Source organism: Spea bombifrons, chromosome 4 (assembly GCF_027358695.1).
Source record: "Spea bombifrons isolate aSpeBom1 chromosome 4, aSpeBom1.2.pri, whole genome shotgun sequence".
NCBI classification, from domain to species: domain Eukaryota; kingdom Metazoa; phylum Chordata; class Amphibia; order Anura; family Pelobatidae; genus Spea; species Spea bombifrons.
The window spans coordinates 13,327,778-13,340,348 of NC_071090.1; the positions used below are offsets into that span (position 1 = coordinate 13,327,778).

A 12,571-nucleotide genomic window follows, 5' to 3' on the forward strand; every position below is an offset into this window, starting at 1 on the left:
ATAAACTTTATCAAGGTCATAAAGCTCCTTTTTTAAAATCTGCACACTATGCTCACTCATTGTAACAGTACGCCTTTGTTTGCCAAAACTAATAATGTATTTAATTAGCATTTATACAACCGTATGCTTTAAGTATTTGCTCAGATGAGTATGAGCACTATTTATGGAAAAATACAAATGCTGAACATATAAACTCAAAAATGTATTCAAGAAAAAATAGAGTAAAACACTGCAGGACATTTTTGTATTCTATACAGATCTGTTAACTACATTTCGCCTAAAATAATGTGCTCATTTTACAGCCCATATTGATCCTTTTTAGCAATAACAATATGAATGTTTATCAGGATCTGCTGCGTGGCAAAGTGCATCACAGGAAAAAAGGGAATGGGAAACTATGCAGCTGAGATTATTTTGTTGATAATATCTAAAGCCAAGAGCATATACAGTATGGTGTAGCATAAAGGAGTAAAGAAAATTGTTTATTTAAATCACACAGGAGAACAGGTTCATCCATCATTAAAGTATAAAACTGGGAACAGGCAAAGCTTAGACCTCAAAAAATAAGAATGTGATATAGATCACTATATCTAGTTTCTGCCGGGCTTTCTTACAGGTTAGGGAGATTTACGAGCTCTAAAAGTATAGTTTTACAGTGTCAACCTAAGAAAATTCTTTTTACTTTATTTTAGAATCACAGCAGTGCTGTCACTTCCGGCAAATGGCTTATAATTTTACACTGCATTTGTATTCATTTCAAGTAATCTACATCTAGCCAAAATGGCAATTACTTACTAGAGCAGTTTCACTGCTTTTGAAATACATTTGCCTGATTTTACTATTCCTAAGAAAGTAATTTCATTTGAAACTTTATGCAGATGACACAGAAAAACTGTAAATTTTCTTCAGCGTAGCGTACAATCAGCAGAAGACCAAATTAATTTATTTGACTTAAAGGGCAAATTCATTAAATGTGGACAGTACAGGTCTGTGTCTGATTCCTACTCAACTTTCTTGAATTCTAAGATACATAATGTATGAAATATTTCCTATATATATATATATATATATATATATATATATATATATATATATGTACAGTATACATATATATATATATATATATAAATATATATATATATATATATATATATATATGTGTTACATCAATATATAAAATGAAAGTGAAAATGTACATGAATGTTGTTGAATCCTGTTTTCTATATGTCTAAAATAATGCATATTTGGTGGTGTTGCTATATAATACATTGGTTTCATAAGCAATGTATTTTGTGATTTGTAAATGGAACGTAAAGCATGAAAGGTATCATGTTACCAATTATTGTGACACCTAAATGTAAAACTAGATATTTTGAGGTCACTTTAAATAGATGAACTGGTATTTCTTTCTAAAATGTTAGCACTTGAACATCTTTTTATAGACTTTTAATAATAAAAAAACAAAAAAAACCCTCAGCATTTCTCTAAAGTGTACAAGTTTAAGGCATGTATCGAAACAGTAGATTGATTGCCTCAAGCTTAGTAAATATAAAAAACTGAACATTGAAACTAAAAAAATAGGCTAGGTTTTCTTATATTTTTAATTGTTTAAAATAATTTTAGGTGAAGAGGTTGCTTAGGCATATAGGTTTGTAAATTTACAAAATTCCCCGACAGTGTGAGGATTAATTGTGCAAAAATCAAGGACATTTTAATAATGAGAACATTTGAAATTACTATTTTTGTGTTATTTCCAAGGATCTGCTGTCTCACTTTGTATTGATTTTGAACAGGCTATATGAAGGCAAAGAACAAACTGAGTTTGAGGAGTGCATGAGGAAACTTTTTGAGTCCATTAACAATTTAATGAAGAGTGAACACAAAACAACCATCTTGTTACAGGTATGTCTTTTTTTTATTTGAACAGTATAGTTTTTAAGAGTTGTGCTTTTAAGAACAGTTGTGCTTTTAAGAGTGTCATAAAATTCAAATTAAACATTCATAAAATAATATGTATAGAAGTACATGTTTGGGAAACAGCATCTGTTGAAAAATGTACCACTTATTTACACTTAGTGTACTCAATACATTATGTATATTCATTTTTCCTTTATAGAATATATGTCAAGACATGTTTTCAACACACGTTATATGCATTATTTTTTAATTAAAGAAGAAAACCTTCATCCGCAAAATATTTACTTTGTGTGAGTCTATTACTGCAAGGAAATTGTAATCTTAATGATCAAGGGGAATGGTAAACATCCAAAGCAATAAACATAGTATAGGTTGCAGTGCTAATTTTACATAATCAAAATAAATGAACAACTCTTCTGTTGCAATAAAGAATGGTTACAGCACTGATTCCTAGTGTAATGAGTCTTGGGTACAATAAAAATAACCAGTGTAAATCAGGTAAATTAAATAATATATATATATATACATATATTAAATATAAATATTTATTAAGTAGGTAACATATTTCAATATTAATATTTCATAATATATAGAAAAAAATGTGTGATCTCAAGTAATCATTTTTGGGGGACTCTTTCTTTTTAATAGTTGTTTTAGTCAACGTACAATGAATTATATATGTATGTATACACCATATGGACAAAATCATTGGGACATACCTCTTAGTCCTAATTATTGTTAATTAGTGTTTCAATCAGATCCATTGACACAGGTGTATAAAATCAAGCACCTAGCCATGCATTTACAATCATTTGTGAAAAAAATGGGTGAACTGTGAAGCTTGGTACTGTTATAACATGGACAGTCTGAGTCTCCACCACACTGTTTATACCTACCACTTTTGTCAGGAAGATATTCTATAACTCTCTGCAATCTTTGCTGTGGAGTGTTTATGAGAGGCTGTTAAAAAAGGAGGCAGTTTTGACACACAGCCCTGTTACTTAATTTTATTTATAAGGACTCCATTCAAACCCTGTGGGTCTCTTGATTCTCTGTTCTCCAGATGAGAAAAGAAGCCTACCAGCCTGTCAGAATTAGACTTGAGAGCTGGCAGAAAATTTGTGGAAAAAACTTTTGTATTTGACACAATTTCTCCGTCTCTGTCTCCGAAAATCAACCCGGCTTAAAATCACTCAAGGGAACCGGAGGTCTGTTAAAGACCTCCGATACCGCTCCCTTGTGATCCGCCCGGCAACAGCTGCTGTGCGCCGGGGTTTGTTGTAAGATCCCGGCGCACAGCACTGAAGCCGCGCCCACCGCTGTCCGTGCCCTCTGAACCAGGAAGAAGACAGAAGAATTGAAGAAGAGGAGCGAAGAAGAGGAAAAGAAGCTGAAAGAAGAAAGGAAAGCATTAAGTGAGAGTGGATTGGTATATATGTGTGTGGATTGGTGTATATGTGTGTGGATTGGTGTATATATGTGTGGATTGGTGTATATGTGTGGATTGGTATATATGTGTGGATTGGTATATATGTGTGGATTGGTATATGTGTGGATTAGTGTATATGTGTGGATTGGTATATGTGTGGATTAGTATATATGTGTGGATTGGTGTATATGTGTGGATTGGTATATATGTGTGGATTGGTATATATGTGTATGGATTGGTGTATATGTGTGGATTGGTAAGTGTGTGAGAGTGATGGGTGTTATGCTGTACCATTTCCAATGTCTTTTTCATGATCTAATTATGCTCTAAAAGTACATCATAACTCCCATCACTTTATACTGTTCCATACAGTGGCAGAGCTGGGAGGCAGAGGCATTGCTCCCCCACCGCAGGACTCCTGAAAGGTAAGTGAACTTCAAAGAGGGAGAGGGTAGATAGTTAGGAGGGGGTAGTTGCGGCGGGCTTAAGGGGCTCTGCGTTAATGCGGCCATATAGGACCAGTCAGTCCGGTCCTGACTGGGCCTATTTTAAGGTGGGGGCCTGGAGCTGCAGCTCCATCAGCCCCTAAGTCAATCCTGCCCTGCCACAGGCGCGGTCGCAGTTGCTTCTTGCTCCGGCAACAAGGTAAGTAGGGTGAGGGAGGGGGGTGCAGTGAGAAGGGGCAGAGGGGGGGTTAGATAGTGAGAAAGGGGGAGAGGGGATAGATAGAGGCGGTACATATTGAGAAGTGGGGAAGGGGGTTACATAGTGAAAAGGGGGAACATAGTGAGAAGGGGCAGATAAGATGAAGAGAGGGGGTAGTGTGAATGCGTATGAGAATGAATGAATGTGTGGATGAATTGTGTGAATGCGTATGACAATGAATTCATGTGAGGATGAATTGCTTGAATGATTTGTGAGACTGCATTAATGAATGTGTTAATGATTTGTGTGAATGATTAAATGCAAAGATGGTACATGAAGGGTGGGCTTTAACAATAAATAAATAAATATGGGCTGCTCAGGCTTAAATGCCCGGGCCTATTTTTTGTCCCAGTCCGGGCCTGGTTGGCACCCCCTGATGAGCGGCACCCGGTGCGGACCGCCCCCCGCCGCCGCCGCCGCCGCCGCCCCCTGGAGTGTGGCGCCCTGTGCGGTCGCACACCCCAAAGGTCGGCCCTGCTCTAAGGGGCCGGGAAGCCCCACCAGGGCCGGCCTTACGGGTCTGCGGCCGCACAGGGTTGAGATTAAAACATCGGGTTTTTTTTTTTCAACTTTATTTAACATCCTCCATGTTAAATAAAGTTAAAGAAAACTTTATTTAACAAGGAGGATGTTAAATAAAGTTAAAAAAAAACCTCGATGTTTTAATTTAAACCCTGTGCGGCCGCAGACCCGTAAGGCCGGCCTTGGTGGGGACTTCCCGGCCCCTTAGAGTGGCGGACCCGGTCGCAGTTGCGGCGGGCTTAAGGGGCAGGTGCCCCTTATGCCCTGCGTTAATGCGGCCGTAGGTAGGGTAGGGGCCTGGAGCTGCAGCTCCATCAGCCCCTAAGTTAATGCGGCCCTGCCGTGGCCCGGCCCACCGGGCAAATGCCCGGTGTGCCCGATGGCCAGTCCGGGCCTGTACATTGTAGATGCATCATTTGTTGACTGTTCCTATATACAGTATATATATTCTGAAGTATGGTAATTTGAGTTTCGGTGAGTTTTTATTTTAACATATTGTAAAAATATTATTTTGTAAAATTGAGATAATACTATGTTCATCTGTATACACTATAAGTTTCCTGTTAAATTGTTGCAACTCTTTTTCTCTGAATAGCTATTCCACAGATAGCACCTACAGTGTTGTGAAATGATTCATCCTAGACAGCCATTCCATTGTTAGTACAATTCGTGTCCTGTGTTTTTGACCCGCAGAAGTTTTGAAAAGTCTTTATTTTATTTGACGTGTTTAATTCAAAGTATACCCAATACCCATGCTTGCTCAGAAATCAAAGCAATTGGTGACCCATAGCTGTCTGCTCCACTGAAGCAACATAATAAGCTCTTTTATTTAACCATTTTTTTTTCAGACCCTTTTTATAACCACTGTGCGCCAGAGACACAGAAGTGACAACTGTTAAATGCGATAACACAACGCACGGTACTCTCTGAAACAAAATGAAACACCTGAGAAAACTACACATTTTTTTTTATCTGAAAACATAACATTTCTTCCCAACCAAAACTAGGCTAGGACTGGCCTAACATTAATGGTTTATTTTAAGCTTTTATAACTGATAAATTAAGATTTTTAACTAATGTCTTTTTTATGTAATATGGTAGGTTCAGCTTTGTAATATATATCGTGTTCAGATATTTGTATAATTAAATTAATCCAGTGCATGTATTCCACACAGAGCCGGCCTTAAGTGTTCTGGCGGCCTGTGCGGACTACACCTCTGGCGGCCCCCCATCCCCTTCTCACTGCCCCTTCTCACTACCCCCCCACTGCCCCTTCTCACTGCCCCCCCCTGCCCCTTCTCACTGCCCCCTCCCTGTGCCCCTTCTCCCTATCCTTACTTACCTTGTTCCCGGAGCCCTATGGTGGGAGCGGGAGGCGTCCGTCTTCCCGATCTGCCGCAGTGCGTGCTTCACAGCTGAGCGCCGGAATAATTCCGGCGTTCAGCATTAAACGCCGGCACCGCAACGGAGTCACGGAGAGTGAGGGGCGCCGAGCGGTCGCTGAAAACTTCACGAGCGACTGCTTGGAGCCCCTGCCCGGGACTTAAATTGAAACATCCTGTTGCCATGGCGCCCTGTGCGGCCGCACAGGTCGCACACCCCTAAGGCCGCCCTGATTCCACATACAGAATTTGTAATTGCTCTGTTTTAAATAGAATATCTAGCAACCCTGGTTATATACAAAAGGGATATTTTTCAGGTAAATTTCATTTTGTTTACAGCATTTGTGCGGCTTAGATCCAAGTAATCAGGTCTACTAGTTTCTTCTGTTTTTTTAAACAACAGTGTAGTTTGTGGGTCTGCAGTTCAATATGTACAGTGTTTAGTGTTGCCCATTAAGTGTTCGAATCATCCAACTAACCCAAGCACACAAGCACGTCCACCGTTGAATGACTCAAAATAAACAGAATGAAGATTTTGGAATAGCCTAATCAAAGTCCTGACTTAAATCTGATTGAGGTGCTGTGGCATGACCTTAAAAAGGCAGTTAATGTTAGAAAACCCTTCAATGTGGCTGATTTAAAACAATTCCATGTTGTGATGTGAAAGACTCATTTCAAATACATGATTGCAGTTGTTGCTGCCATGGGTGGCACAACTAGCTATTAAGTTTAGAGAGGCAATTACTTTTTCACATGGGTGATATAGGTTTTAATGAACTCTTTCCCTTCAGTAAATGAAATGACCATTTAAAAGCTGCATTTTATATTTACCAGTGTTGTCTTATCTTAAAATTAGTTGGATGATCTGAAACATTTAAATGTGACAAAAAAGCATAAATTGTATGTATCGATAGAAACTGGCTATTCCCTAACTACTAAAACCACAATTTTAGGATACATACTGTGCTTAGTAGGTAAACTACTTAAATTATTATACTAGATAATTTGGTGCAAATCCTGCATTTCTTGAGTTATATAGCCATTTTTTTCTCTCCATCCTGTTGATTTAGACTTGAGCCCAGCCTATTACATCCAGTTTATTAGAGAAATACATATTGAAGCATGATACAGTTCCTTTTTTTACATTGATGTGATAACCAAGTATCCCCTTTGAACTAATTAATTTTTCAGCAGAACCCCCCTATGTTTGCTCTCTTTCTGTCGACCCTCCTAAATTTCTACTTATCATTTCAAACTGTACTACTGCGCTGTGTATCATCCCACACACGATTTGTCACTTTGTAAATTTTCATACCTTCTTGCCTGAGAAAGAGAGGACATTTCCCCAAGTAGGTCATGTTTTAAACTGAGTGTTCAGCAAATAAATTAATATAAGGTATTGCTATGTACTGCAAAGTGAAGAGATGGAAGAAGAAAATTATATTTACACAGCTCATCTCAAAGAATTGATATAAAAGTGTATTTCCCTTGGCTCTCATACCTTGTTATGCTAATGCATTTGATGAACTCTGAAAATATATTTTGTGCCATTTCTATCCTAATTTATTGGGAAGTAGAAAGGTTGATTTATCCCGTTACAAGTGATTTTGAATTGTTAGGGACTATGTGAACAATGGCTACATGATAAAATGTGCTAGATCATATGGCACTTCAGGCAAGAATACTCTTTGCCTTACCCCTATTGTATCCTATATCTAACCTCTCATTAATTAACAAATGCAGTACATGTTCAGCACGACAGAAATGCATTATTGCAAACAATGGCATGCAGTTTTTGCTATGGCAATGATCAAAGATATTGATTGCGGTGTAAGTATGTTGTTTGTGCTCCACTCCCTTTTTGTCTTATTGCACCCTGCTTTAATAGGTTATGGGTGATGGGGATGTATGTGCTGTCCATGAACAAACCTCAGTGAGATACTGATGCGGCTTGATGGGCCAACAGCATAGCTGTGACGTATGCTGAAGCCTCCCTGATTTTGATGCCCAGGCAGGTGCCTGGTACCAAAAGCCACACATATGTACATACACATTTTGCCATAATCATAGACAAGTTCAGAGCAATCAGAGCTCCCTTTTAAAGCATGATAATGAAATTTATACACACCTTAACCCCTTCGCGACCTTTGCCGGTTCAGGACCGTCATAACAAGAAGGTCACTAAATGACCTTTGACGGTCCTGAACCGTCAAAAAATTAAATAAGCTTAGAAAGTGATCAAGGATCACTTTCTTCGCTTAAACGGCCTTGCTGCAATGCCTCGATTTCGAGGCATTCAGCAAGGCCGAGATCGGCATCGGGGGCCATGTCTGGCCCCTCCCCGGGGCGTCAACAGCCGCCATACATTGTATGGCGGCGGACGCCCGTTTTAAAAGCGTTTAGGAGGCGATCAACGATCGCCTCCTAAACTTAAATGGTGTCGCTGGAATGCCTCGATCAGGAGGCATCCAGCGACACCAAACACTTACCTCTGGGTGGGCTGTGACCGCTCCGGAGAGCGGTCACAGCCGCAGCTGCCGGTGATCTTCGCCATCCGCAAGATGGCGGCGGCCCGGGAAATAAAACAATAAAGAAGAAAGAGTTCGCTAGACGGTCTCCAGACCCTCTAGAGAACTGGCTCCACTTGCTGGTTGAATACAGGTACTGCATTCAACCATGCAAGTCAATGGAGCCCAGCTTTCTAATCACTATGTGATTAGTAAAATATTCAAAAAAAAAATAAAAAATGGAAAAAAAAAATTAAAAATAATTATGCAGTGATGTCACTAGATGAACCATCCAGTACCAGCAAAATGTGTAAAAAAAATATAAAAAAAGTATTAAAAAAATAAAATTAAATTAAAAAATAAAGTTTATTATTTTGAGCAAGTGCTAAAATTTCTCAAAAATCTCAACAAAGAGTTAAAATAAAAGCACTTCAAATACCCAAGGGGTGTCTAATATAAAAAAAAATGGCTGATGGGGTAAATTGGAGTGGCCTAGCTCAAAGATAGGGCATAGGTACAGACTGACCAAAATGTAGAAAAAAGCGCACTTCCCAAATGTGGCATTTTAAATCTCAAACAATCCGACAAACCCATGCATGTCGGGTATCACTGCACTCAGGAGATGTTCCTGAACACATATTGGGGGGTTGTTTGACAGTGGCATATCCCAGAACCTGTATATCTATAACTAAAGTACAATTTGTGTGAAAAAAAATTAAAAAAAATTACTATTACAAAGTTTGACAAAGTGTAGTTCTATAATTGGTGCATGGAAAGGGTTAAAATAACAGCATTTGGAATACCCTGGGGTGTCTAGTTTTCAAAAATATATGGTTTGAATGGGTTAAATTGAGTTAACCGGCTTCAAAGATGTTCCAAAGAGGAGATGGAGGCACAATGACCAAATGACCACCTGAATTACGCATGCCCCAAAAGTAGCCTTTTACCAGCCAAACAATCTGACAAACCCATGCATGTGGGGTATCGCTGTACTCAGGAGATGTTGCTGAACACATATTGGGGGATTATTTGACAGTGGCATATACCAGAACCTGTATATCTATAACTAAATTACAATTTGTGTGGAAAAAAAATTAAAAAAAATTACTATTACAAAGTTTGACAAAGTGTAGTTCTATAATTGGTGCATGGAAAGGGTTAAAATAACAGCATTTGGAATACCCTGGGGTGTCTAGTTTTCAAAAATATATGGTTTGAATGGGTTAAATTGAGTTAACCGGCTTCAAAGATGTTCCAAAGAGAAGATGGAGGCACAATGACCAAATGACCACCTGAATTACGCATGCCCCAAAAGTAGCCTTTTACCAGCCAAACAATCTGACAAACCCATGCATGTGGGGTATCGCTGTACTCAGGAGATGTTGCTGAACACATATTGGGGGGTTGTTTGACAGTGGCATATACCAGAACCTGTATATCTATAACTAAATTACAATTTGTGTGGAAAAAAAAAATAAAAAAAATTACTATTACAAAGTTTGACAAAGTGTAGTTGTATAATTGGTGCATGGAAAGGGTTAAAATAACAGCATTTGGAATACCCTGGGTGTCTAGTTTTTAAAAATATATGGTTTGAGGGGGTTAAATTGAGTTAACTGGCTTCAAAGATGTTCCAAAGAGGAGATGGAGGCAGACTGACCAGATTTGTTAAAAAAGATTTGGAAATCATAAAACGCTGCTTGTACTTATTGCCCTATAACTTACAAAAAACAGCAAAAAAATATAAAAACATTGGGTATTTCTAAACTCAGGACAAGTAGTAGAATCTATTTAGCTAGTTTTTTACTTGCTTTTTTAGGTGAGTAAAAGATTTTTCAAATAAAAGTCATAAAATGTGTTTTTTTTCAATTTTTCACCATGTTTTTTTTATTTTTTTTATAGTAAATAAGATGATACGATCAAAATAATGGTATCTGAAGAAAGCCCATCTTGTCCTGAAAAAAACAATATATAACTTATGTGGGTTCACTAAATGGGTGAGGAGAAAATGACAGCTGAACACAAGCACCACAAAAGTGTCAAAACAGCCTCGGTCCCACAGGGTACAAAACGAAAAATGAGCCCGGTCCTTAAGGGGTTAATGGGGTAAATTTTAAAGGAGATAACTATATTAAAGTTTCAGTCAAAACAGAAGAAGTGTCTAGTAGTACACTAATTACTAATATGCACTGGACTTAAGTTGCCTATGATTAGGCCCTAATATTTTCTGGTCTCCATCAGGACCAATCTGAGAATGAAAATCAGCCCTGACAATGTAAGGCCAGTGGGCAATAAATCACTGGTATGCACAAACTTTGGGATATACAAACAACCACTTAACCCCTTCCGTACCGGGACGTACCTGGTACTTCCTGGTTAACAGTCACCGGTAGACCGGGACGTACCAGGTACGTCTCCTCCAAAAAACGCCCCCACATCACCACAATAGCGGTGATCGCGGGGGCGCTGCTGCTGCCGTCTGCCCAGGAGTCCTGGGCAGACAACACAGCCTGTCTAAGCCCTCCCCCAAGCCTACGATCACTCCCACGGAGTGATTCTCTAGGCAGAAACAGCGATTGCAGAAAAATCTGCAATCGCTGTTTCAGCTGCCACAGGCAGCTTCAGGGAAGGGGTGGGGGTGTTGAATGGGTCCCCACACAAGTGTGGGGGCCTGATCCAACACCCCCCTGCTGCCTGATCGCTCCATGAGAGCATCAGTGCAGCGTTAACCCCTTCAATGCCGCGATCGCTGCATTCAATGCCGCGATCGCGGCATTGAAGGGGTTAATTCCCGTTTTTTAGGGGGTTCTGCTACTGGTGGTCTGCCTGGAAGCCCAGGCAGACCTCCAGCAGCAAAAACGAACCCCCAGAAGTCCTCTGATCAGCCCTGTAGGGCTGATCAGAGAGACTCCTCTCCCACAATCTCCAGTCCACTGGAGATTGTGTCCCAGCTGCCAGAGGCAGCTTCAGGGACAGGGAGACAGGGCTCTTTGGTCTCCACATTAGTGTGGAGACCAGCCCCCCCACCCCCCATAGTTAACCCCTACCCCCCCTCTTCCTCAATTAACCCCTTCAATGCTGCGATTGTTTATGACCCCCATCGCAGCATTGCAGGGGTTAATATTAGTCCCCACAAGCTTGTGGGGACTAAATATCAATCAATGCTGTGCTTCAATGGAGCATCAGCATTGAAAGAGTTAAAAAAAAAAAAAAAATAATAATTTTTTTTAAAAAAATACTAATAAAATAATAAATAAAAAAAATAATAAAAAAATAATAAAAATAATAATAAAAAAAATACCAGCACTGACCTGAAAGTCCAGGGTGCTTCCAGGTCAAATGCTGGGCTGATCAGATCGCTCCTGGCCAATAGGAGTGATCGGATCATTATGGCAGCCCACGGATGACCCTGCTCTACAAAGAGAGAGGGGTCATCTAGGGTAATTATGAAAAAACACAAATTATTAATAAATGAAATAATCATAATTATTACCTGATCACTTGTCGGTGACATTTTAAGTCGCTGATTATTGATCGGTCTCCCTGATTGATGTCAGCGGCCTAAACCTGTCACTTACAAGCAATCTGATAAAAAAAATATTTAAAAAAATGTAAATGCACATGTTCCAGTTTTGCCCTCATAGCTTCCTCAAAAAATGCATGAACCATGCATGTGAGGTCTTGTTGGAATCAGGGGATCTTGGTGAACAAAATGTGGTGTTTTCTTCCACTGTTGCACTTATGGTGTGCAAGAAATTCAGTGCAACATTGAAATGTATGCGTTAAAAACGCAATAAAATAATTTCCCTGTGAAGTTTGGCAGAAACGAGTGAAGAAATGGCTAGCTGAAAACTGTCAAAACTACCCTAGTTGAACACCTTGACTTGTCTACTGTTCATAAATATATACTTTTATGGGGTAATTTACAGCGGGGGGCTTCCAAAATGTCCCAAATGGGATATGGGCCCAGGAAACCAATTTCTGAAAATTCCAAATGTGAAAACGAAAATGCGCATGTTCCAGTTTTGCCCTCATAGCTTCCTCAAAAAATGCATGAACCATGCATGTGAGGCCTTGTTGGAACCGGGGGATGTTGGTGAACACAATTT

The 12,571-nt window shown here is 39.4% G+C and overlaps 1 protein-coding gene across 1 annotated transcript in view; it reads left to right on the top strand.

The window, feature by feature from the left end:
• Window positions 1-12,571, top strand: part of DOCK2 (dedicator of cytokinesis 2) — a 247,022-nt gene that overhangs the window by 93,801 nt on the left and 140,650 nt on the right. The window contains exon 23 of the mRNA XM_053465366.1: window positions 1,794-1,902. Within this exon, the coding sequence (XP_053321341.1) occupies window positions 1,794-1,902 (109 nt within the window). The remainder of the gene's footprint in view (window positions 1-1,793; window positions 1,903-12,571) is intronic.